Source organism: Ixodes scapularis, unplaced genomic scaffold (assembly GCF_016920785.2).
Source record: "Ixodes scapularis isolate PalLabHiFi unplaced genomic scaffold, ASM1692078v2 PGA_scaffold13__105_contigs__length_92229423, whole genome shotgun sequence".
Classification (NCBI taxonomy): domain Eukaryota; kingdom Metazoa; phylum Arthropoda; class Arachnida; order Ixodida; family Ixodidae; genus Ixodes; species Ixodes scapularis.
The window spans coordinates 76153582-76181381 of NW_024609839.1; the positions used below are offsets into that span (position 1 = coordinate 76153582).

At 46.2% G+C, this 27800-nt stretch overlaps 1 protein-coding gene across 1 annotated transcript; it reads right to left on the reverse strand.

The window, feature by feature from the left end:
- Positions 1-1049: 1049 nt before the first annotated feature.
- On the reverse strand, positions 1050-27034 carry LOC8023595 (teneurin-a). Its single transcript, XM_040499887.2, has 10 exons — positions 26908-27034; positions 24888-24977; positions 24654-24801; positions 23495-23652; positions 19571-20257; positions 17008-17368; positions 16644-16909; positions 13198-13500; positions 8657-10262; positions 1050-4225 (listed from the first exon to the last, which is right to left on the reverse strand). Exons 1-10 carry the CDS (start codon positions 26980-26982, stop codon positions 3360-3362), a joined length of 4560 nt encoding a protein of 1519 aa, XP_040355821.2. The 5' UTR covers positions 26983-27034; the 3' UTR covers positions 1050-3359.
- Between the last annotated feature and the right edge of the window lie 766 nt (positions 27035-27800).

Here is a 27800-nt window from a genome sequence, read left to right on the forward strand (position 1 = left end):
CAGTTACACACGCACACGCACGCACGTGAGCGCGCGCACATACACAAAGAATACTTTTTTGGCCTCTAGGCCACCGTGCTCTCGGGATCACATTACAATGTACCGCGATGGACGCTACGAGCTACACGAGCCAATCTGTAGTTCGTAGCTTGTCCCGTAACTTTGCGCTCTCCGCGTCGCTCCGTCCAACCGGAAGCCTCCGAGCTCCGAGCTAAGAATCGGCTCCGGTAGCTGGTAGCGTCCTTTGCGGTTCATCCTAAGGTGAAACCAAGTATACAAGTGTACGCCTTCATACCGACTTGCCAGCGCCAATTCGTGTTGTACATAGACGTGAAATATACTTACTTGGTGCATTATTATTCAGCTGTCTCCATGCTTAGCCTTTTGACTAGACAAACGGCTACTGCCGTTTGTTTAGTCAAAACTGAGCCGCTGACGCAGCCGTCGCGAATATTTAATTTACTTCGCGCCGCCCCGGAAGAAGGCGCGGCTCACACTTCATTATGCCGAACCGTTCCCAATGAATCGGTAACCATCCCATTATATCGCGGTTCCGTGCCGGTTCGGGTTCAATATGAAATGTTTGATTTCGGTTACAGTCTTGTTCCGGTTCAGTTAAAAATAACGGCTTTGCTCCGGTTTCCGGTTCGGTTCGACACTGTTTTGGTTGCTTCACTGAGGGCGGGCCATTTTCATCCTCGACGGAGCATACACCAGTGAGACAATCGAGCCATCAGACGCCTTCAGCGCAATGATGCTGTTTCAAGAGCCACTTCCCATGCCCTAACGAAATGCACCACTATAGCCCGTTGGCCCTATATGAAAATGAACACAGCTTGCATAAGAATCGAGCCCAATTCCATACCCACTCCACTCCGAGAAAAATACTTCTAATTCCATTCCCACTCCATTCCGGGGTCGCGAAAGTGCGGAATGATTCCGGAATCATTTCAATTCCAAAGTGGCAACTCCGCAACACTGGTTTCTGCGCAATAAACATTAAAAAAAAAAAAGTAATGCGAGGAAAAGAAAACGACAGGCAAGGTGGAAAAGGTGTTCATATCGTCTATTCCCAGTCTGCATACAGATATATGCGCGTGCACACACACACGCACGTACACAGTCACTTGGATACATCAGTAGCCGGGCATATAATTCACTCACTTTGGCCTTGTAGAACCGCGGAAAGCTTTACATAATATCTCCAGCTCTCCTGGGCACAGGTGTGTTCAACGCGCTGTCACACCTCACTCATGTTAACAGTGTTCTCAACTTTGACACGAAGCAGGCACAACAGTGAAGGTCGTGAGGTTTCACTAGCCAAGTCTTTCATTTCTCACAAACGAGCACAGTCAACAGTAGGAAAGAAACTTTGCAAGAATCGAGCATTACGTGAACGCAACATCCAACAGGTTTCCCGTGCACTTTCATAAATAAAAGCTAAACATTATTTTCAATGCTATCAACGTTTTCTAAGTTCTTACAATTTAAACTGTAACAGAAAATATCTTCAGTGTTGCTCTGTGTGTCTGTTTTTTTCTCATTCTAAAAGCAATGTGCTCGCCTGTTATACATCCCTATGATTACAACCTAATATTATGCAATTTGTTATCGCTAATATCTTCGTCAAAGCTAAAAAAAAAAAAAACTCATTATGCACGTCTATCTATTGACGCACGGGTGTATAACTCAAAATAAGCCCGGACAGATCTTGTCTGCACATCACATTCGAATGTCAAATTCATCATAGAATATTTCAGACCACCCTTGTTCTAAGACGTGAATGAGAACATCAACTCTCAGATATACCTGATCCTAAATAGAGCTCTCAGGAACGAGTATGATAACCTAGAGTTTAAAAATTACATTTGCCAGGTTACGTAAATTCCTCAGAACAAGTGTTTCAGTGTAAATCGAACTGTAGAAGTACTTGCGGATCAAAAGCTCTTGACCCTACAAAAAGAATAATAATAATCACAGAATAGATCATAGACAAATTCAACGGAGATCATCTAGACTCTTGTGACTGACGTGGTCTTACAATTATTTCGTTTAGTTTTTAAGAAATCGTGAAAGGTTTTGAAATTAGTGAAAATAGTTGGCGTCTAATGAGGTGTTGCGTGTTCTGCCATGTATAATAGCCTTCATCCCGTCGGAAGTAATGCGACCTCTCCAAATAAAGCTTTTGTGAGGGCGTTAAGACGGTTTAAAGTACTACTAAGAAATTCGAGGTATTTGGAAATGCGGTTCTGCTCCGCTGTTTTCTCTTCCCAAGATCTGTGATGAGACGCTCAATATTCTATTATTTATACCCCATTTCATACCGTGTACAGCGCCGTTAAAGCTACTCCCGCAAGCGCGTGGCTTTATGTGTCATTTATACACCGCGTGAAAATCATGTCTTAGCTAAAGACCCAGGCTCGCGCCAGCAACTTTGACTGCGTGATGAAGGAAGGGGGAAACGGCGCACATGCTGCCCACGGTTTGTATGTTTGCACCTCGGGATTAAGAAAACTTTGTGGTTTCCCAAGTTTCACATCAGCGAGATGCTTATATATATATATATATAAATATATATATTTACAATTAAAAAGAGAAAGAAATCGCAGGATGACGAAAAGTATAAAGGAGAAAAGACGCGCTTTGAAGGGTTGCGTAGAGCTTTATTGCATTTGGTCAGTCGATTCAGGCTTGAACGTGACTCTACGTTTCGACATGGTTCAGGGAGGCCTGCTGATGACTAAACGTCGACTGATCAAACGTGATAAATCACTACGCAACTCTCCTAAACACATCTTTTTAGCATTATGTATATGTATATTTATATATATTTATATGCAAACAATTGTCACGACGCCACTGATGATTGCAACTGTAAACAAACTGATGGCTTCATATTAGACCAGGCACAGTATCACGAGTAGCCCAACTCCGGCACCTGATTCACTGCAGCTGCATACAAATTTATAGATAGGTGGACTGGACAACTGTAAGCTCTAGCCCGAGTGTCGGCATAAATGGAGAGAAACACCGACCCAGTTTCGCACGTTTGAAGAGGCTTGCTGGCGCGCAGCTGCGAAACTCGTAGTCCCACGAAATCAGAGACCAGGACTCGAATCATCGTTGTAAGAGCGCGGAAGTGTATCGAACAATCCGCCCACGTCTGACACTAATGTGTCTATGTGAGTCATTCCGAGTTAGAATGGGGTAACAACACATGGTCTCGCCCATGAACGTCTCGTAGTGTCACAACCACACTTCACCAGACTCCACGCCAAGGTCACACGACGACGTACCACGACCACTCGTATTAACGGTACCACGGGCTGTGGAGCATACTGTGCTCACTCTGCAGTAGATCACCTCTTCCTCGTAACTTTCCGAAACACAATGTTCGACGGGTCGTCCGCCAGTTCGGGGAAGGAGTCGACGTCGTGGTAGTAGTCCCCGCGGTATCCGGGCACCGAGCCTGTGCGCAGGATGTGCTCCTTGTCCTTGTCGGTCCAGCCGAGGGCACCGCCGTGCTGGTCGGTGAGCAGGACTTGCCGCTCCTGCGCCCAGCGCTGGCTCACCGCGTGTTTCTTGGCGTGCCACAACAGCCGCAGGCGCTCGCGGTGTGGCACCGTGCCGTAGCGGATGTTGAGGATGGCGTGCGCCGTGTGGATCCTCACGTCCGACACCTGGGCTCCCTCGTCCGTCTTGCTCTGGTGCACGGTCGTGTTGATGGCCGTGCCCAATCGTTGCAGCTGCGTGATGTCCTCGTGGAACCTCCACGTGCTGTCCTTGACGAAGTAGAACACGTCCTGGCCGTGCATCACCAGGTGGAGGTCTAGCAGCAGCGAGTTGTTGAACACGGACGTGTAGACATCCCTCTGGATCGGGTCCGCCTTGTCGACCGTGCGTATCACGGCGCGTCCAGCCGTCCGGGAGACCGTGATGCCGCGGCCGAAAGGGACGTTCAGGGTGCTCAAGTTGGGCACCGCGTTGTCCGCCGATTGTTCCCGCTTAACCTTAGACTTCTCGACGCTCGAGAGCTGGGCGAAACTCTCGAGCCTTCTCCGCACGGCGCACCCGTAGCCAGACACCAGCGGGACGGAGGGCAGCGGCAGGTTATACGTCCGGCTACCAGGGAACAGGAGTGCCGGGGCACCCCTCAGGATCGGAGGCCGTCCCAAGCCCAGGCTGCTGATGTCGATCCCTTGCTTTTGGATCCAGTCGTTGAGATCTGCACGGGAGTCAGTTATTCGCATGTTTTAGGCCAGCAAGATCGCCGGCCAGCAGGTGCAAAGCCAGCGATGCGGAAATGCGAATGCTAATGCTCATCATTCGCGCTTTCGGGTCCCGGCCTTGTGCCTGCTGCACGACCGGTAACTTTAGCGTAGCCCTGGGCTTCCCACCTGGTTCAATTCGTCTTGAATGAACTCATGGTTTTCGATGACGCTTATCCTTAAGTTATCTTAAGAAATGAACAACTTCATTAATAAACATGACTTCGTTGTTATTCTAATTAGTACATTCTTAGCAACCCTTACGTTCGGAGTGGCTGGCAGTTAGTTCCCGGGAAAAGTGGCTTTTTTCTCAAGCATCCTATTTTTAAGGATGTTTGAAAATCATCGCAAAAATATCCGATACAGACACTTCGTCTGGGGTATCTAGTCTGAGATATCCAGTCTAAGAAGTAAATGAATCCATATAAAAACGTCTAACAATCCCTGAAACAAACACCCTTAAAAAATATGTCACAGACAGCACGCTTGCTTGGGCTAGCTAGGTGCAGGATTAGGCCTTCACCGTACTAGGCTAGAACGGGGCCAACCAGTGAATTTGGTCACCTGCCAGCCTGGCGTTTCTCTGTATTTCCTAGCCCCGGGAGCTCCTCCAACGAACAAAGTTTTTCCTTGGCGTTCCTTCTTATTTTTTGCCCCACCCTGGTAGCACATGATGTGGGGCCCACGTGGGTCCCACGTGGGCTAAGTGGAATGGGAAAGCCCCTGCAATACCCCCGTGGTACACACGACGGCACAAGACGGTTCGACTAAACCAGCCTTATAACTAGTAAGCCAGCACCATGTCCTGAACATAAAGAACCCTGTTTCAGACCTTGATTCCATTCTGCAGCTCCATCCGCACGCCTACCACAGGAGAAATACAGTAACTCGCACATGTTGTCAACCATCAATCTACTGTGCATGTATTCTAACAAAATTACTGACCAGCCGTTTTTTATTCGTGAGGCATCAGATCTGGCTCAAAGTGGCATCCAGTGTTTCTGAGCTCCGTAGCAAAAATTGAGGATGCTGTTAGGGTAGATGACACAAAAACTTCCTTTGAATGACAGTGTAAGCTAACCTTGGGGTAGTTTGTGAAGTCCCCGAATTACCAAGATTGAGTGACCAGTAAATTCCCCACCTGGTCCACCGTATTTACTTCGTTTAGCCAATCTTGGCTGAGTACTGAACTGCCACTTTGGCCCCGGCTGCATCTAATAAATAATATCCTTATTAGTCCATTTTAAAACTATACATTCAATCGGGCCCGTCAAAACCGCGGGGCTTGTGGGACGGAGCCGTCAGTCAGCTTCGTGCTCCTGTTTTTTACTTTTTTTTTTTTTACCACATCTTGCGTTAAAACACATAATAGAAACAACAACAAAACAAAAGGCCAAAATAAAAAATAATCTCAATCACTGAGCAAATTATGTCACCACGGAAAAACATACGAGCTAATCTGTACACTTTTATCAATGTTACAAAAATATATGTACGTGTATACAATACAATACATGAAAGTCTGTAGATCTTATGTCAACTTCCAGACTACACTGCTCTTCCGAAAAACCGGTGTCTCACGTTTATTGATTATCGTTTTGAAAGCACCACTTTTTTACTCATTTTTTACCTCCTTTTGCGACGTAAGACAGGTTAAATCACGCGGAAGTTTATTAAGGTGATAAGGTTTATAGTAATTTCGTGTACGCCTCCCGTAATTTGTGTGTATTCGTGGTAGTGCATATCTATCACAGTGTATTAGAGGTTTTGTTTTTAGGAGTTTCTTGAAATCGCTATTCGAATAATAAGGTTTGGTTATATAACATAGTGGAACAGCTTTTCGAGCGGCATTATGTTCAGACATACGTGTTTTTGAAGGGGTGATAACTTCACATATTTTGTTCCGTATGCAATATTGTTAAGTATTCTGAAAATGATTTTGTTGAAACCCTAAGTTTTGCCAGCTGAACACGATCCACATACTCTGAGGCCATATCGAAGAACAGATTCGCCCAATACCAAGTAAACCTTTTGGCGAAATTTTAAATCCGCGCCACTTCGAAGTCGGTATATATATATATATACGTTGAAGTGACTCCCAATCGCTTTTTAACATGCTCCACGTGTTTTCTCCACTCCATGCACTCGTCAAAAAATAATCCTAAATACTTATCATTAGCTTCATAATTCGTCTCTACATAGATGTGCTCACCTCGATCCTGATATAAAAACAGTAATTTACCTAAAAGTCTACGCTTGCACATGTGGATTTCTGATACGCATTAGTTTAGTTTTATCGAAGTTAAAGACGATTTGATTACTTGAAAAACAGTTTATTATCGTAGATATATCATTCTAAAACAATGGAACAGCTCTCTCACAATCCTCATGTGGGAGAATAAGTGCGGAGACATCCGCATGTTGAAAAAAGAAGAATTCAGTTTTACCTTTCCCAGATCATTGATATTTCATTTATTTAGACTCGATGATTATTGCATGTTGAATAACATACAGGGTCCAATGCCGATCCCAGTGGTATTCCGAAGTTAATGTTTATTTGCTTACTCACCACAGTATTTTCTTGACTGACTGCGATCTGTCTGAGAAATAGTTAACAAGGTATTTTTAAGAAAAGGTCCTCTAAATCCCATCGATTCATTTTGCCGTAACATGTTTGAATGGTCAATTGTGCCGTAGAGCCAAGATTGGCTAGACAAGAAAACCCTACAGAACTGCCAGGCCGAATAGCCAGGCTGGAGCGAGCTTGCCCCACGCTGCAACTCGGTGCATGATCCGGGGAAACTTTCCCCTGCTGCCCCTCATCTGGGAAGCGGTCCATTGTGCTTCTCGGTGTATATTGGTAGAATCTACATTTTGCCGTTTTCCTATCTTTCCAACTGCTAAATCAAAGACAATATCCTTAAACGAGATAAACATATCGTTTACCGCTTAGATCTTATGTTGAAAGAGTTTTTTTCTCGTCAATGGGCTGCATTTATAAAGTAGTTTTTCCGATTTATTTTGTCTCTTTAGGATCACGACCGGACATGGCAGAGCTTCGCTGAGTTGTGCAAATGCCAAAACATGCGTTGCTGCATTTGCAACGATATAGTTTTTTTTTCCTGATTCAATTAGGTGTACAGTAAATATGTCTATATATATTTTTAACGAGTTGTAGTTTTAGTTGTCATTCTGGAAAAGTGGTGAACGTATTTAATGGAAAACTGAATTTTTCAATACGTGGGTGCACCGGAACAAGCGTTCGGAAACAAATAAAATAGCTAAAATCGATATTGTTCCGGGATGATTTGTACTTTATTTCAAGGCACTATAACGTAAAGACCTTTCCGACTTTAGCCAAAATTTAATACGATATGGTTTCCATACACCAGATACAGAAACTATAAGAAATATAAGTTGATTTATTCATTTCAGACATGAAGTCCGAAAGTTTGTAATAAAATGAGACACACTCGCGACTATTTTATGAGTGATAAGGTTTATATTCAAGGTCATTTTTTATTTTTTTATTTTTCATTTTTTTATTTAACTTTCGAAAAATCGCTCCGTGACAAAAGGAGCCTTCCGTTGTTTTTTACCCACGCGAGTGTTATATTGAAAACCGAAATGTTTGTTTACTGGCATTGCCATTGTTTTGTAGTCTAGAAACAACTCCTGACACCGTTTTCTCGCTAAAATGTTCTGGATAGGATTCATATACGACAAGATAGGCGCTGCTGAACTACCGGGTACGATTATAAATGAAGCCCACTTATCCCGCCCGCATAAACAACTACGTATCGAAAAAGAATATAATAAATAAAATTCGGTGAAAATGTGACGCTGGCGGTGGTGATAGAATGCCAACGTTTGAGAACTTTACGTTACGTGGATACAAAAATACAAGCGAAAAATTAAATCTCTGTGAACCGACGTCCACCTAATTATAATATTTATGAAGACAAAATTACGTTTTGGGCGCCTGCAAAATTTATTCCAGGGAAAAAGTCTTGTCATCAAGAAATACAATAATACCATCTTTCTCGCTGATAAACTTTTTTTCTGACATAGGGTGTTACATCAGCCAAAAAATTATTTTTATCTGTATGATATACCTTAATTAGGCTTATACAAATGTTGGCATGTAAAGACATATCGTTTTTCTCTTGTCATTTTGCTCCAGTAAGCATCAAGGTCTCAAAATTTCGCATTTTATCTTCACTGCTAGCGTCACAATTTCACGGAACTCCAGTTTTCTACATTGCGTAGTTTTCTACATGAGGGTCGAAAGACCGGGCTTTATTTCTTCGATCAGAGTCGGTACTTGAAGGCCCACATGGCACCCCCGTTGTAAGAGCATTCCTACAAGATCTTCGGAGATCACTTACCCATCTTACTGCGACGGTCCCTTTTCAGGTTTACGGGGTCGTTCTGGTTGAACTGGTACAGGTGAAGCTTTCGCACGTTGGAAGCTTGCTGCAGCACCTCCTCCCACTGCGGCGTCATCCACTTGCCCATCAGCGAGTCGTATATCCGTTCTCCGAAGTGGATCAGCCCCGTGAGCGGGTCGAAGATGCCTCCCTGGAAGTCGACCGGCACGTAGAAGAGCGGCGTCGAGTCGTAGATGATGTGCCCGTACGGGCCGCGGTACACTTCCTTGACGACCTCGCCGTACTTGTCGAACACTAGGGTAGGGCTCCCGTTGTGGTCCGTGGCCACGTAGTAACTGTCTTTGTTGACGAGCACGTGGATGAGGAAGTCGTTCGTGTCGTACACCAGACTCATGCTCCTCCCGTCGGCGTTGTTGTAGACGTGCGTCACGAGACGCGGATTGGCCGGGTCGGCGTAGAAGAACTGCGTCATGTTGCCGAAGTGGTCTTTTCGCATGGCGAGCCTGCTCCGGGCGTCGTAGAAATACCGCACTTCGTATTTGCCTCGTCGCGTTCTGTAGGCCTTCGTCAGCTGCCCCTTGGTGTTGTAGAGGAAGCGCTCCTCACCCCTCTGCACGACGAACCCTCGTCCGTCCACCACGAAAGGCGTTTCTCCGAATCGAAGAATGCGGTCCCCCACGTCGTGCAGAATCTCGATCTTGTTTCCCATGTACTGCATCGTCACGATGTTCCCGTTCGCGTCGTAGCTAAACTTCCAGTGATCCTTGCCCATCATCTCGGTCAGCTGCCCGTCTTCGTCGTAAGAGAAGTTCTGCGTCCGGAGCTGAACACCGCCGGTCAGGCGCATCAGTGTTTTGGTCTGAATGACGCCGTCTCGGTTTCCGTACTGGACGTCCATGCGATACATTTCCTTGTCGCCGATCAACAGCGAGCGCTGGTGAACCCTATGCTGCAGGTCGGTCTGCTGCACGAAGGTCGCCGTCCCGTCGGACACCGCCGTCTCGTTGGGGCTCACGTCAAAGAACCTAAAATTGCCCACCACTTCGCGGCGTCCCGTCTTGGGGGAGTACGCGTACTCCATCTCTGGAAACTGCAGCGTTCCAATGCGGACGCTCAGGGACTTGACCCGAAACCATTTGTTGTAGCGGTAGTGAAAGTTGGCCGTTGTCAACTGGAATTTGCTGTAGAATCGCGCGACGCACTGAGTGAGCAAGGCGCCGTCGTAGTAATACTCGTGGCGCACCTCAACGTCTTCCTCGCTCCAGGCTTCGGACCGGACCAGACCGGTGGCCGTGTGGTTGGTCTCCACCTTGCCGCCCCCGAACACGACCAGGGTGAGCAGAGACTGCTCGTTGTAGCGGTACAGGACGCGGCCTTTGTCCCCGGGAAATATCTTGAGAATCGGCAGACTTCGGTCGTTGAAGTGGATTATGCAGGGTCCGGAGTTACCCGGAGGCGTATAGTAGACCTTGTAGAAACCGATGGATACCAGCACAAGGAAAGAATGCCGGGTCTCCTTGGGCGTCGTGACGTGGAGCAGCCCGCCGTTTTCGTCGTAGTGGAAGGTGAAGGTTCGTCCACTCGGGAGGATGACCTTAAAGGGCTGAAACGCAACGAGGGCACGCAGTCAATTACATGTTCAAGGTACTTTAGTTCCTTCATTGTATACTAAATTCGCACTCTCGTAGTTTTATATATTGAGAAGCAGCGATGATTACGTAATAAAACACGTTATACGTTCCGCGTCAGTTAAAACATGACTACAAGATGACACGGGACAAATGTGGTCACATAAAGCTGACTCAGGTCATCAGTAACGTTAGGTATGCACAGCGAAATGTCCGAGTCCTGAGCAGAAAGTCGGACCGCAAACGGGCTGGTGGATATTACTAGACGTAACACAACCCCGAGGCTGCAGCGCGCGAAAACGACACACACACACACACGCAGACGCGCGCGCACGCACGCACACACACACGCACGCACATACACACACAAAGTTTCCAACGCAGCTGAAAATTTACTTTACTTGCTTCTTCTTCCAACCCAATTTCAACGGCTCTTCATTGGCTGAAGTTCTAAAGATTTAAGAGTCACAATTTGAAGGGACTTAAGTTGGAGCCAACACATCAATGAAATTGGCCATACTTCAATGAAAAAAAAAAAAATTTTATCATATAAAGTTAAATCTTAAATCTAAACCTGTAGGGAAACTAATGGCGTACAAAATGTATATTATGCCGACTTTAGAATACGCGTCCATGGTGTGTGACCCTCATAAAAAGAAAAAAAAAATCAAATTGACGAACTGAAAATGGTTTGAACGAATGCGGCAGAATTTATTTTATCGAGCTAAAAGCGACATAATTCCGTTATAATATTTTGACCCAACTTCATCTCCCGTTGCTCATGGTTCGATGACAATTAGATGGATTAAATACATTTTTGATGATCTCCCATCACTTGTACAATGTCGGCTCGAGCTATACTCTAAATCTTCGCGACTAAAAATAGCTTAGTTGTACACAGAAACACCAGTTTAAAACACAGAAATATCACATCGACACATATAGGTATTCGTTTTTCAAAAGAACTTTAGGTGACTGGAATAATCTATTCCACAATATTATGTAGATAAGATGCCCACGGAAGTTTTTCAAATGTTATTTCAGATTTATGCATTATAAGCTTTTAAATATTTTTTTTTCTCGTCACAGAAGCGATAACTAGTGTTGACTGTTCAGATGTATTTCTTGTACCACTGAAGTGTAAAATGTTTTAATTTCTCTTCTGTATATACACGTATTCTAGGTTAATGGGAGGTTTTGTTCTGGTTCTTTTTTGCATTCAATTGTATATTTTATGTGAACTTTTATATTTCAATATAACTTCTAAACCCCATACCTTTCGCAGCCCCTGTTAAAAACAAACAACAAACAAACAAACAAACAAACAATATTTAAAAAAAAAAAGAAGTTTAGTGCGTATGGCGGATCGTGGGCCTATTTAGGGATGCCTTTGCTTAGTTAGACTCTGAATGGAGTTTTTGTGTTAACCGTCCCAGTTTTTTTTTTTTTTTTTTTTGCTTTTGTTTCTTGGTTGTCATGCCTGACTTACTCCATTGTAGCGTCTCTAGAAGGTTTTAGTCACTAAAACCTAAAGTGCAAAAAAAATAAAGATTTTGTTTTTAAATAAACAAAAAAAAAAACTCAGACTGATTTGATCTAGATCAGATTTATATGATTTAAATCAGATTCATTGGACTTAATTCCCTACAGTTAGAAACTGTATACTTAAAGTATACAGTTTAATTAACAACTTTCTATTGGTGCGAATTCCGCCATACTAGAAGAAAGACAACTTATGAAGGAAGTGAAAATACGCAGGCGAGCTGGTAAATATGAGCTCCATAACAAAGAAAACCGAAACTGGGAATAAACGAAAATATATTTAAGACGGTTTGTGTTTTCGTCCGTTATGTTATGTATTTCAACTCCTTTTTTTATTATTATTATGAAAAAGCTTTCTTTTTTTAGTTACTAAAATATTTTTTTTCTTTTTTTTTTTGTATTTTGAGTTGCGCAGAGTAATGCGCTACGCAACTGAGGAACGAAGTGGAAAGTAGAAAGAAAGCTCAGCGCTCTGATTTGCTAGCACATTGCATTTGCTGGTGCTTAGACTGATGTAAACCTTGTTCACTTAATTATATTTCGATTTAAATACAAAACCAATACCCGTCAAAGCAGGAAATGAAAGACAAACGGCAAATAAAATGTACTTGTGGGATTAGTTTTGTAGCAAATATTTGAATGAAATCACCATAGTAAACAGAGTGATTTAGATCGTGGCTTAAATATTGCTCCATATGATTTAACTTTCAGTTTAAATCATAATTTATCTCAGGATTTAAATCATCATTCAACTCACAATGTAAATAATGATTTAGCTCACGATTTATACCATGATTTAACTCACTATTTGAATCATCTTTTAATTTTATTTCCCATCCTAGTAAAAACTTCGTATCCTTCCAGGAGTTTCTTCTCTTTCTCGGAGGTAGAGACCTCGTTCGGAAAGAGCCACCGGTTTGGTGCAGCCGTAGAAAAGGCAAGGTGCAGCCTTTTCTACGACTAGCAGACAACGCCATCCGGTATTCGAAATAGTGGTGATCAATACACATTGACAAACGGGAACCAGAATTCAGGGTAGGTAAATGGAGCTGGGTGAGTGGCAGTCCAATAACTGTCAATCTAATTACATCCCAGTGAATGTTACTTTATCGCTCATGATCGTGTCGAAATTGCAGGTAAAAACTCTGTGAAGTAAAATAGAGCCTCCGACGTCGACGAGTTTTGCTTCAAACCACGTCCGTAGCAAGCGTTCACACGGAGCTGATAGCGCGTGACAAGATTTCTCCGAGATTGTTTTCATCGTGTATGCATTGAGCCGTGGGGACACTGATCGTGCGAGAGTCACTCTTTCACTCGGGCAGCGGCGTGTTAGGTTGGCAAAGGTCCCGTCAAAAACGAGCCCGTTACCTTGCTGATGGAGTCGTAGGCGTACTTGATGGCAGCGTTGTCGGCCAACTTGACTTCGGAGAGGTGTCCCAGTCGGTCGTACACGAAGGTCTCCGAGAGCTGGCCCTGCTGCCAGCCGGAGAAGCGGCCGAGGCGGTCGTACATGACGTTCAGGGGCATCCGGGTCTCGGTGGGCAGCCACTGAACGGGCCGGGCGAAGCTGTCGTACTGCACCACCAGGAACGGGCGCCTAGAGCTGTTGTAGAGGATCTCCCTCGCAGCCACCCAGTCGTACTCGGTCGTCAGGTACTGGGTGCCGTTCACCTGCAGGTGGGTCACACAATGCAATCGCACTCCGGTCTGCTCCACGTTAGCCAAGCTCACGGCTAGATTTGGAGCGCTTTTGGGACACTGTCGGGCTGCCGTCAACATGTGCAGGGGAGTATGAATTCAAAAGACTGAAACCAGCGCTCAAATTTCAAAAGGAAGCCCCAATTAGCCTTTTCGCGGCTGGTCTCACTAAGGAACCCTGGCTACATGCAAGGATAAATACTTATTTCTTCCAAGAAAACGACATGTGGAGAATGTATTAATTAAAAAAATAATAAAAAAAAATCCTCAAGAATCTTAAAGACTGACGGCCAGTTCGCGCTTTCCACTTTTCCCTCGCTTCCTCCTCTCCCCTTTCTACCCTGTCCACCGTCGCCTGTTTCCTCCTCCCCCCAATGGTGAGGAGGATCTTCTGCCTTGCAGAATCTCGAGTCTGGTCGCCTACCTTTAAGTCGCTAATCCGAAGGCGTTATAATGTCGAAGGCCTAGAAAAGGTTTTCTCGTTTCCTTTTTGTTTATTAGCCCCGAGAAGTTCGCGTGGCGCCCCCTTACGGCGAACCGGGGTGACGTCACGGCGAGGAGAGAATTTTTCCCCGACTCGGCCCGCTCGCCCTGTGGAGGCTGTGACGACGCTAGCTGACGGCGCGCTCGTTTCTATTTAATTTTTTTGCGTGTTTTTCTTAGGAAGTGTAAATTTTTATTTGAACCTTTATTGAGGTACGGCCTGCAGCTACAGGCGAAGCTTCAACAAACATTTTAAACATGGTTGACAGGGCAGGCAACGCATGAATCACAGCTGGTATATGAAAATAAAGAAATATGGCCACAATTGCAGGAGCGTCACTATAGATTTACATCTCGCACAATAAATGCTGCTGATGGTCTGAATGAATTGGGAGGTTATGTATACTATTTTTTTTTTGTATCTGTTTTTAAACAAGATCGCCGAAGCAGAAAAGCTGCATGCTGCTCGAGCAACATGTTAAATACAGTCTGGGCCATCAAGAAAAAATCACAAGTAAGACAGCCCAAGTGCAGGGGCAAAGTAAAAAAAAACAAAAAAAAGAAACAAGGAACATTTATTATATACAGTGCTTGCATTTGACCTTTGATGGATTCGGATAGTATTTCAATGGACTACACGGGTGGTATTTGTGGACTTGTTTATATCAACCCTCAAGTAATGTATAAAAAACGTAAGCGAAGGTGTCTAGCTTGTTATTAGCCCCTTAAGCCCTAAAATTGAGATTTTACTTAAATCGAATTGTCCTGAAGTTAAAATACCAGGAGCTTTTCTCACGCAGACTATCGCCCTTCACAGGTTCCACATTTTTTGCTACTAGTGCTGCATCTTCCACTGGACAGACGTTCGAATGCTTGCTTTTACTCCTGTTTTCCTCTGTTGTCAGAGAGTCCAGCTGTAGGGAGTTTGGAGGCTGAGGAAGCTTTTGGGGACCTGCAGCAGTGTCTCTTTTAATTGGAAATAACAATTCAGACTAAACGGTGTATCTTCGGAATAGGCTGGAATAAAGAATGTCAGGAAAAAGTATAAGCATTCCACATTACGGAAATATTGCCGTGCATAGTTTGGCAGTTAATACATATCATACAGAGAACTGGGGGCAATTCGGCCGTTTTTGCTGCTACCATACAAACTAATTTCCAGTAAGTGTGCAGCTTCTAAGAAATATGCCTGCATACGTGTATAAACTATATAATTAATTCACGAAGAAGCCACATTTATGTAAAACAACTCTGTTCCACGAGCACTTCAAAGAAAACATCTGCGAACCAGCGCATGCAGAGTGGCACCGCAGAGTCAGGGTCGCCAGCTAATTCGCCGACCACCCAAAGGCGCATGATATAAATGCCACTTCAAATGCATTGAAAGCGGGATGTAATATTGTCTTAAATCATGAACGTGCAAGGAACAGAATTCCAGCGTCTCAAACGCTTGCGCCATCGCTTCACTGACCTCTCGCAAGATTGCCTTGTGTCGTGTGGACGGACGGGGAGGCTCATCGGCGGAATTGCCTCCGCCGATAGCTTTCGGGATTTGTAACGCAATTTTAAAGGTAAAAGGGACAAGCAGGCTTATAAAATGTACGGAAGCACGTCAATATCGGCCTAACTCAACTTCTTGCACACCGGGTAAACGAAGTGCAGCTCCATGAAGAGCTTGCGGCACACAACGCCAAACCAGGAAACCGGAGCTGGGAGGCGAGCCGATGCGAGATCGCGGAGCGGAGTACTCGCCCTGACGTCACAGTACACCTCACTCAATCCGGGCGCGGCGACCGCAGCGACGCTTGTGCTCGCTCTCGGGGCTAATAGTAAGCACGCCGGTCGTGGAGGTGTTTTGCGCAACATGTTTTTAAATGCTTCTGCGCTGCTCTGTTTTCAGCGTGTGCGGTTCAGGTCGTTGCGTGTTTTACTTCTCTCGCTGTACGTGTAAAGCAACGGATATACTATTGGTATGAAGTTTTCCAACGTGTTCGAAATGTGCTGACTAGCGACTGTATTCGGCTACGTGCTCCACTGCTTGCGTAATTCTTACGGTGAAAAGCGCCAAATTCTGCGCTCCTTTCTTTTCTTCATTTACTGTAAACTTTTTCCTTTGCTAACGAGTAGCACTTTAAGCCCCTTGGCGAAATTAGATTTATGGGAATGCGTTTGGCCGTGTAAGCGAAGAGTTCTGCTTCGTCTGTGTCAAATTTAAATTAAAGTACCATAATGTCCTCCTGTATTAAGTCCTGAATGATTCCTATGTTTCAAGAAGGTCAAAATTGGCTGTTTTGTCACAACAACAAACACTTCAGAAGACTTTTGGCCGAAGCCAAAATGTTTAAGTAGACAACTGAGAAAACCGCTAAGTCAGGCGGGAAAAGCACTAAATTGGCAACACTGAGTACAAAAGCGCACATTCAGTGCATTCCCAAGGAGACTATTATTAGGTGGATCTTGGGCCAGCACAGCTTCTGGACAACAGGGGCACAGCCTGAACACGAGTGATACAACCTGACCTGAGCATTAGGTTCAGTCACCGAAAGTGCGAGAGCACTCGTGTCCGAACTCCGGTCAGTGAAACAGACTACCCGGCACCCTCGTCATCTTGGAGGCTCAACGTGGCTCCTCACCAGAAGCACCCTCTCGACGGCGGAGATGGAGCGGTGCCCGTCCCGACGCGAGTACTTGAGGTCGTAGCGCCACTGGAGCGTGTTGGCCGACTCCAAGTCCCAGTACAGGGTCTGCCTCACGGGCACCGGGAACATGCCGGCCTGGACCGGGAGCAGCTCGCGCAGCACACGGTGCGTGTCCGCCTCCCAGACGGCTCCAGCCTTCCAGGGCGTGCTCACCTCCACCGCGCCGTCCTGGTGCAAGATGGTCTCGATGGACACGCCACCTGCAAGAAGAAAACACGCCGCAATAAGAAAAGAGAAAAGATAGCTGGTTCTGGAGATTAAGAGAAGACGCCGGTGGCACTGGTAGAGGAAGAGTCACCTCGCGAGGTGATGACGGTGAGACCCTTGACGGTGACAACGCTGCGCGCCCCTTCTTGGACGGCCGACACCGACGCCCCTTTGTCGCTCAGGTCGAACGACAGGCTGGTGAGCCTGCCGCTGGGGTTGATGACGTCGGTGAGGCGCCCGTTCTCGTCGTAGATGTAGTGGAAGGTCTTGCCGGTCGCGTCGTAGCGCGTCACCAGCAGGCCCGCCGAGTCGTAGTGAAAGTGCGTCTGCAGGTTGTCCGGGTCTACGAACGACTCCAGCAGCTTTTCCTTCGTTACGTGGACTCTGCACTTCTGGCCCCTGGCCGTCTCGATGGTGTGCAGGCTGTTGCCGGAGTCTCGCAGGAAAGCCACCTGCACGGGAGGACCGAGACGTGCCGCCTGTCATTCGGTCGCCTAATTTCATCTTTCGAATAGCTCGAGTCAAAGAACACAAAACTTGATAAGGAATTTTGTCGGAATAGCCCCCTTAACAGTTCAAAAACCTGGTGTTGTATATTCTGCTCAAAGCCAACCTTTCTATGTGACGGTTTGAAACTTAGACTACCCAAATTTACACACTGCTGCACACCACGGGTTTGCGTTGCACTGGCCACCGCATATTCCACTTGAGTTTTGGGACGTGATGGCGAGTCAGAAAGAACTCGTGCCAAACCTACAAACACAGTAATGAATGGACACTTCATGGATGAAAGTCCCATGCGCGTGAAGCTAGCTTTGACGGGCAGCCACAACCAAACACGTGCGTATACTCGTCGCTTTCAGATACGAGCAGATGACGCGCTACACACACGATCTTCTAAAAGTGTACAAGCCACGCGGACAAAGACATCGGAGCGGCCAGATTGCTGATCTGTAATTGTAGTAGGCTGGATTGCCGCTCGAGGTATGTCTTGCTGTGGTCGAGTGGCACCACCAGCAGCCATCGCTTGACACCAGCAAATACATGGGACTCTATGGGAGACATGGGGAAAACCGCCATTTTCTGCCTCATTAGGTTGCTCTCGACTATAAAACTTATGGCGTTTTCCGAAAACAAAGTTTTATATTTCGTGCTGAAATACGAGGAGTGTTAGAACAGAAACCTTTTTAAATTAATATTTTGGTGTCAACAGTCGACAGCTTGGACTTTGTTGGGAGCAAGATAAGGGCTCGTTCACACAGACCCATTTACTTACGTTACGTTACGAAAAGTCGCCGGAAAATCTGTGCTTCGTATTAAGCGTGGCTACCATTCAAGGAGATAACCTGGCACGCGACATTCGACACACGAATGTTTCGGTGACGACGAGCTAGGACGGTGTGTTACCGTGGCAACCAGGGACACAAGGCTCGTCGTAACGTAACGTGAGGAGTTGAGCTCGGTTCAATTTTTCTCACAGCACCGTTTTCTTGCGTTACGTCTAAGTCACCGAAACATGCGTGTCTCGAAAGCCGCGTGCCAGGCTATCTCCTTGAATTGGTAGCCACGCTCAATACGAAGCACAGATATCCCGGTGACTTTTCGTAACGTGACGTAAAAAAACGGGACTGTGTGAACGAGCCTTAAATGTGGCGGTTCAATGAGGCAACGGTCACCAGAGATCATTTTTATTATCTATTGAAATACTTCAAAGGTTTTTTGAAGCTATCAGGCGGGAATCGTTCGCAGTCATCAGACCTTAGCAGACGATGCCAGGTGGTGAGAAATAAAACCGGGTACATCCCCATAATTTCAAGCGTTAATATCGAGTGTTTATATTTTTTTTTCAGTTTTTTTTCCCCGAATTTTTGCTTTAAATTGCAGTCAGGGTCTCTTTGAGGGACTAAAATTCGATTCATAGCGCTTCTTTGTTGAATTAATTTTTTTATTTGACATCGGGGGCAAGCGAAGGAGGCACAGCCGTTTGCTACTGGTGTCAAATAAATGACTAAAAAAGGTTAAATGTGCTCCGGCAAATTTAATTTTCTTATTCGGCGCTCACACGCTTGCTGAAATATCGGACTGCTGAGACTAGCATTTTTTTTTTTTTTTTTTTATCGTACGCAAATCTGAGGACAGCAATTTTTGTATTCCCACGAAAGGGACGTGTGTATTGAAATGTGGGACACTCATCACGTGGCACTTCATTCTCGGCATTTCCACGTAGTTCCCGATGGGGAAATAGCCACGCCATTTGCTTGGCTTCTATTAGCGCCGAGATATTTCGGTGGCGCCCTCTTATGGTTCACTTCCGTGACGTCACGACTGGGATTTGCCTCGCCGTGACGTCACCAGTTGTTAGTCTGGCTACTTACCATCGGGTGCGACGACGACTTCGATTATGCGTTTAAAAAGCACAGTAGAAGCTAGGAGCCATCGCAATCCGAAACTAACACCGTCAAAGTTGAGAATCTGACAGTGCTCATATGCTCGATGTTTGGCCAATCGTGGAAAGCTGACCACAGCGACGCTTTTGGCCGCGCACGTCACTAATACTGCCTTAAAGCCCTCTACCGTCGGCGACACGCTCTGGAGGAAAGCAGACACGCAGCACCGCCTCAGCTTGTGCGCGTCGGCGTAAACGTCGCACTTACCTTATTCCCAGACGTGTCAGTGACGGCGCTCAACTTGCCAAAACTGGTGTTGACGTTGTAAAGGAAGGTGTACTTGGTCTTCCCCGTCAGTATGCTTCTAGTCACGATGTGCTGGCCGTACTTGTTGAAGACGTACAGTTCGTGGCTCTCGGGCTGCGCAACTTGGTACTCCTGTTGGTCGTCAGGCTCCGGCAGGTACGGCACGGCCGACAGGATCCGGAGGCTCCCCAGGTCCGCAATGTGCACGACGCCATCGCTGGTCACCGTGAGCGAGGATACGGCCTGCAGCCTGGTGTCCACGGCCAGGGAGCTCTTGGAGCCACACGAGGTGCAATTCTCGCAGGGGCTGCCCTCGGGGCACTTGCCTTCGTCCCTGCCGGCGAAGTGGACCAGCTCTCCGTCCGGGCCCAGGGCGCGCACCTTGTACGAGTCCCTCTGGTCCACTTCGGCCACGTACAGCATCCCCGTCGGCCCGAAGGCGAAGCTGATCAGGGTGCCCAGGTCGGAATCGTCGCCCATCCGGCTCTTCTGGGTGGCACCGTCTTCGCTCTTGCAGTATACGGGCTGGCCAGCCACCACCAGCAGGCGCTGGTCTTTGGTCAGGCGGAGGATCATGTGGTCGTCGATGAAGTAGAGCGAGTTGTCCAGCGGGTTGATGGCCAGCTCGGTCGGCCAGCGGAGCTTTGCCTGCGGCGGACCGACAAAAGAATATAAACCAACTGCCTGACGTTAATGAATGAACGAGTGAATCATTGAATGAGTCGCTTGAACCGTGTCTCGTTTGAATGAAATCTGCGGTGAACATTTGTAGCAATGAAAGAGTCAAATTGCCATCCGGAGTTTTGAGTGTATAAGTTAATGGTTTGAATATTTGCGTAAAAGTACATAAACTAAACACCCACCCCGTGGAGAAGGAATTGTTGAAAAACGACAAAGATAATTTGCAGTGTGTTAGTGCAAAACATGCAGTATGCGCTGGTATCCCAAGGCCGTGGTAAAAAACAGAATGCATGTAAAATTAAAAAAAAAAAAGTTAAGTCAGTGAGAATTGGCGTCAAAAGTAAATTGAATAAAGTAGAAATTACAGAGCTTCAAGAGTGGTTAATTATACTAACGGTAGAAAAGTAATGAGTTACCTCAATTATGGTAGAAAGGAAGGACGCAAGTACTGCTTCTTGAACAAAATCCTGTGAGCCTACTACGAAGGCAGCCATTTGGTGGTTTGTGCTTTCACCACAGTGCTTTATTAACAAACCGAAGGGCACCGCAGCACTTGACAGTGAGCGTTGCATTCTTTTGCCCCTTTTGAGTAAAAATGTTTGTGCGTCACGAGTGAAAATTTCTTCGGGAGAGGGACAAGCCCTTTCTTCAGAGAGGTGTTTGTCTCCGGTATCTTAGGCACACGAAGAAACGCCAGTCTCTGGCGCTACTTCTGCGTCTCGCGAGCACTGGGGAACAATTAGGGGCGCCTTCCCTCGCCGCCTGTTTCCTGTGGTCTTGAACGGGTAAGTGCGGCGCCAACCGGATGCTTGCGGTTAAACGCGGTTAAAATTAAACCAGATTGCGGGTTCAGGAAACCGCAACGTTCTTTCGAGTCGTGTGACGTTAAAGGCAACGTTCTTTGGCTTGTGTTACCTGCCTTCTAACACCCGCAGCGGCCGGATGGCTTCCCTCCCCTCCACCTCGTCACCTCGCAACGCGTTCGAAAGAAAGCTCTCCTTTCCCTTTGCTTCTTGTCGTGGGCGAGGAAAAAGAAGAAAAAAAAATCAGGTGATCACATATCCCGGGCCTCATGCGGCTAGCTCAACTAGCTACGTTGGTACTGAACCGCAAAACTGCCTACCAACAAGCTTACGTTTCCTCTGGTGATCTCCCTCACCCCTTCCGCGTTCAGGGCTCTCTTCAGATGGTTGATTTTAGCCGCACAGTGCACTTTAATCAGGGAAACAACATACTCTCGCTGGATGTCAAGGTCATGCATTGCAATCTCGGCCTCAATATTCTTTAGTGCTCCGTCTCTGAGCCAACTGACACAGTTCGAAGGCTTCCTCAATCTTTTCCGCCTCTAGGCACCCCCGTGGTCGAGCACGGGGGAGCGGCCTATGATCAGAGGTAGTCTGTCTCTGTAGGCCAATGAGGTACACAGTGTACCTCATTGATAACATCAGTAAGAAACTCATTCTACAGTCTAGGAGCAGTTCAAGGGAGGCCCCTTTCTAAGTCCTGTCTTACCACCCTGTGTGCATTCCTATACTCACAGAACACGGTGCACCGATCGCGGGCACGAGCAGATCAATTCGCCAACAGAGACCTCTTTCTTCACCTGTAAGTTTAAATTCGGAAGCATGTGCAAGCGAGTCGCCAACCCACACCACTGCCCACATGAAAAAGAAAAAAGAAAGAAAAAAAAAAGAACACGCCCAGAGCTTTCGGTTTTGGAAGAGGGAGAAGGTTTACAGCATTTCTCTTCCGTGCGGAGCCGACTACATCGATCAGATGGGGCACTCCGTGAATGATATTCTCCGTGTGCACGCCAAGAAGATCTTGGATCTCCCCCGGTCTACGTGCATTCGGTCGTAACTCACATTAAAGTTAAAAAAAAGAAAGAAAAGAAGCTGTCCCTTGTACGCCCCTGAATTAACAAAAACAAAAATCCTGGCCCCGAAAAAAAGGGAAAGGGGAGAGAAGGGTGCAATAATCTCGACGCTGTAGGGAAGTCATAGAATCCCTACACGTTCTTTGCAAGCGTCTCCAGCCCTTTCCTTTCTCTTTCGGATCGAGAGAGTCGGTACCTGCGAGGTGAGAGGTTTCTTCCAAAATGATAATAAAGAATCTATCTCGTTTTCTTCTTCTCTTCTCCGCAACCTTTCCCTCGCTTCCCTCGCTTCCCAAAAATGGCACCGCCGGATTTCAGGGCTCCTATAGTAACGGCGTCGTGTCGATTGACGCTCAGCAGACCTCCATCTTTCGTCTAATATTGTTAAAAAAGAAATGGTTGCCCAGTTTTGTTATAGACGATGGTTATTCTCACCGCGCATCAGTTTAGTCGTTTCGCCGTCGTACCGCGCCGAAATTAACGAGAAACATGATTAGATGCGTCATCTACTGTTCGTAAAAAAGACCGAAATTTCGGGTTGAAATCACCTCGAATTTGTCAGAGTGACACGGTAGCACTGTTTTATTGGTTGTGTGCTATCACTAACAGACACATTTGTACACAAAATTAAGCGATAACCACACGAAACGCCAACAGCCGCGAGCAACTAAATTGAAGTCACCTAATGACGGCGAGTTCGTCAACGCTGGATAACTAGTAGGTTGAGTTAACGAAATTTGCTGCCACTTGATCTTGGCCCTTGCCGCTAAATAAGAAGAATAAAAAGTGAATACAGAGAGAGTTGGAAAACGAGAAGCAGAAAAGTGAAAGATAAGAAGGAACTGTATTATAAGAGGCGACGACAGGATTATCCCGGCCGGGCCATACCAGGACAGCCGTTTCTGAGAAGCGGGGCTGAAGTGGTGTATTGCTCTAACTGGGTGGGTTGGGAAGTGTGTGTGTGTGTGTGTGGGGGGGGGGGGGGGGGGGGAGGGTTTAAATCTACCCCGGGCTCTGCTCAGCCACCAGGATGCTCTTTTCCTCAGACACGGGGATGCCACGCACAGTCAGGCGGGGGTGGGACACCCACAGTGGCTCAGGGTCCATGGTGACCTCATTCACCAATCACATAGAGGTGACTCCTGCGGGGTCCTTAGCTAAGACTAGCAAGCCGGGCCAGGCCTGCGATACGAAACGAACATTCCACAAAACCGTTTCGTAAAATCGAGACACTTCCAGAACACAAAAAATGTCCCATTGAGGCCTGGCGAGATACTTGATAAGAGGCGGTAAGTTTGCGCCCGGGCGCCTGTGAGCCTCGTGCTTGCCTCGTTCATGTGCAGGGTCCCCGAGCACGGGATGGGCCTCCACTGGCGCTTGTGCTGATGGTCTCCGATCAGCGTGTGGATGATCCCGCGGCTGTCGACCATCCGCACGTTGTTGCCGTCCCCGAAGTACACACTGTTGTCCACTGCCACCGCCATGCCTGCGTACCATTTTTGCCTTGTCAACAAAGAGAACTTTCATACAGCCACAGCAATCAAGCAAAATATCCGCTATTTTATGCCTCCGGAATGCAGTTCACGTCAACTTTGTGTCAAATTATTCAGAGAGTCAAGTCACTACGATTCGCAAAGAAATCACCTTGCACAAAGAGCTCCAAAAACGTAAATGAAAGAAACTATTAGTGCTGGCGGCATAAGCGAAAGACGAATATACAAAAAATTACTGTTATTTAAGTCACTAAGCTTAAAGGAAACCGTACACTCGGAAAGGCACGTTAAAAAAACAGCGCGGATATCGCGCAATTTTTAGAATTTGGAAAAATAGTTCTACACCATTTGTTTTAAACAAACCGCTGGCTGGTGTTCATTGCACAGAAATAAGAAATATATTCTTTTGACGAAACAATGTGTTCTATTTACGTATATGCCCTAGTTTTTTCGAAGATAACGTGAACATATTTGACATGTTTCGAGGTCCATGGGATTTTCGGTTATTTTGTTTTGCAAATGAGTGTCCGTACCGAAGTTTTACAGAATTTCCGAATGAATGCAAAAATGTTCTAGAAGCCGGGACTCATCATTATGAAACAAACTACACTGACTTGACATAACACAAATAACAGTTGAATCAATTAAATGATTAAATTGTTATTTGTGTTACGTCAAGTCGGTGTAGTTTGTTTTGTAAAGAAGTTTTGAGATCAAATCGATGCACTGTCCATGAGAGATGGTCAGCTTACATTGTCAAAATTATTCCGAGCTCACGCTGATAGAACGACGTGTAAAAAACTAGAAAATAGACATGCAGGTCGGAGTTGTGTGTTCTCTCGTCATGAGCGGTCGCAGCTAAAGGTCAATGTAAGAACCAGTCTTGAGTGACATCCAGTTAGCGAAATTCGACCCAAATATTGTTTTAGCATCCCTTTTGACGTCCCAATGCACCTATCCAAAGACGGCATTCAGCTGCGTCGAATCTACGTGCCTTGCCGTGTTGAGCTGGTGTTCTCGCGTCTCGAGCTCGGCTGCCAACCGGTCTCGTTCCTCCTGCGCCAGGTCCTTTTTCTCGGACAGCAGTTTCCGGTCCGCCACAATCTCGTCGTGGATCTCTCGCATCCGTTCCTCGGAGATGGCTACGCGGAGACGTATGAAGATAGCAAGATGTACCACACAGGATTTGCACAAACTGTTTGTGATGCTTGCAAAGACTAGGACGCACCTTTCTTCCGTTTTCTCCGGCCCTTCTTGTCACCGCTGTCGTCGCTCGCTTCTTCGCTGCTCTCGTCGTCCGGTGTCGATGGCTCCACTCCTGTAACACAGAATCAAATTCTAACGTCTGTCGTCGGGACATCTACATTTTATATGGCAGACTCCGACTTCTTTTCCAAAGGATTGCCACAATATTACAAGAGATAGAGACCTTTTTGTAGGCAAATATATAATAAGCAAAGAGTTTCTAAGATTTCGGTTCATTAAAAGTTTAGCTGTCTCTACAACACTGTTCGGTTCATTAAAACTTTAGCTGTGCCATTTTTATTGGTACCAAATAGGCATTTAAGTCTGAACCTATGGCCCATTTATGAAAGCCTGACATGGAATTTTTGGCCAATATAAGTAAAGTATACTCTCAGCAATTCAAACTGCAGGAAGCCATGGATTATCAAAAGTTTAAATTATATTAGAAATTCATCTAAATATGATGCAAGATAAAATTATGATCTGCTATATAAATGGCTACACATAAAAAGCAGAATTTCCTCTACATAGGCCTACTAATCATAAGCAGCTATGCCACACATGAAACATTTGTGAAATGTATGACATAGGTTTATTATCTCCCAAAACTGTCGTTTATAGTAGGCTGTTTAAACAGCACATGACAACTCAAAACAAAATAAGTTTGAGCATCAGGCCAAGAAGTTGGTCTAATGTGGACCATTAAGCAGGGGACATATGACCGAAAAAAACGGGCACCGGGTGGCAGTTTTTATAGCAACTTGCGTGGACGCCGTGACGTGGACCTATGACATGCCACCACGTCACAGCGTCCGTGCAAGTTGCTATGGAAATTTTCACGTGGTGCCCGTTTTTATAGCTCTAAGCCCCGCTTGAGCCCCGTCGAGTGTGCTTCTCACCGAGCATCGGTGCACTGCAGAGAAGCAACTCTCTGGAGTGCAACAGTGCACAAAAATAAGCGCACTCAACACGGCCGTGAGAACAAAAAGTAGGAAATACACGAAAACGAGGTTTGAATTAAGCCGCTTATCTATACATCAAAAACATAGCGGGACCACCAAAATTTTGAAATCTGTTTGAATTAACCAGAAGTTTGAAATATCCGAGTTTGTTTTCATGCAATTCTAAAAAAAAACATCCTTTTCAAAACCCCATCGAGCAACACTGGCGGTCGACATTCCTCGAGCACAAAGCACATGATTTAATCCGGCTTTGCGCTGAATGCTGATGCAGCACTCGTACTCGACGCAAGCCGAGTTCGCGCCAAACGCCGACACAGCCCTCGTGTCCAATACATGCTCAAAGTGCGTGCCCAAACAGTGGTAGACTCGGACAACTGCCACAACGGCTAGCAGACGGTGAACACTTTTGGAGAGGGTCTATTAGAGCAGCGATCTAGTTGTCACAACTTCTCATCCCCTGTGCTTCTCAGCTCGCTCCCATGTCCACCTCTTTTTCTCTTGGGGGTGCGTTGCAACAAGTACCACCTAGAGGGCAAAACCTGCGCACGACGTCAACGTTAGTGGACGTCATCGTCAGTGAACATCATCTTTAGTGGACGCCAGGGCCGTACCCACAAAAAAATTTCGGGGGGGGGGGGGGGGGGGGGGTTTCGGGGACAACGGCGGCCATTTTGAAAGTGTCTATTGTCTTATTTTCGCCTATGAATCATGTGCATCGGTGGCATATAATGGAGAGTTACAGCAAACCGGAGAACCGGTCCCGGTTTGGTACCCGATAGCCGACCGGTGCCACTGCGCGTGCGCAGAGGTGGAGATTAAAATCGGCTGGCTGCAAGTGCACCGACCAGGGCCGTACCCAGAAAAAACTTTCGGGGGGGGGGGGGGTCAGAACCCCCTAACCCCCCCCCCCTGGTTACGGCCCTGGTGGACGCCAAGTGGCAAAAACATGCTGAAGCTCAATGACATTCGCTGCTCTGGTTGCGGACCCCCAAAGACTGGGAAAAATCAACGGCACATATTCTTTCCCGCAATATGACACACCTTCCTGAAGTTGTTTGCGAAGATCCTCAATCTCCTTCTGGAATTGCCGCAGCAGCGCGTCCTTGGGGTCCTCATTGATCCTCGCCTTGTTCTTGATGTTCTTGGCCCGGTGGGCGTACCGCAGGGCACTGATAGTCTCGTCGTAGTTGTAGTCTGCCGGACCGATGTTGGTGCACTGTCGGACCACAAAGAACATTGGTGCAGAGCGACTTTCCCCAAGATCGAGGCCAATATAATTTAATAACAATAATAATAGTACTCTTTATTGGCTCAGGAGAGCCCCGCACCGCAGTAAGATAACAGCCCGTATCATGGAGGTCCGTGGCACCGCACCTGTTTTTTCGGTTCAGGGGGCAAAATTTTTGGGTGAATGTTTCTGATTCAAACCATACATTTAAATTTACTCATTAATTCAATTTAATTAAATATCATTAAAAATTTAAGTCCTCGAAAGCAATTACTAAACTAATAATATTAAACATTATTCATTTTCCCAAATGGGCACTTTGGCAAAGACCAATATGACACTAACCTTCTTTCTGCGCGATGCATACTTTTCGCAAGAATTATTTGACCTGCATTTCGAGAAACGCCCTGTGGATATGTGGCAGCTGCAACTACCATATTATCCTGAGATACAGCCCACCTAATAGCAAGAGGAAATAGAGTGAAAATGATGGGTGGGCTAACCTTCAGTGTGTAATGAAGAAAAATTTTAAAAATGCTACTTTTGTATTTTGTGACCTAGGCAAACAATCGTTTATCTCCTGCCGTAGCTACCTAACCTCATTTTGGCCGAGGTCACCATTGGCCGGAGTACTGTAGTTAATAGAAGCGGGCTATCTTTTGGTGTTTAAAAAAGATAGCAAATCGAGTCAAGAATAGGGGTGGGT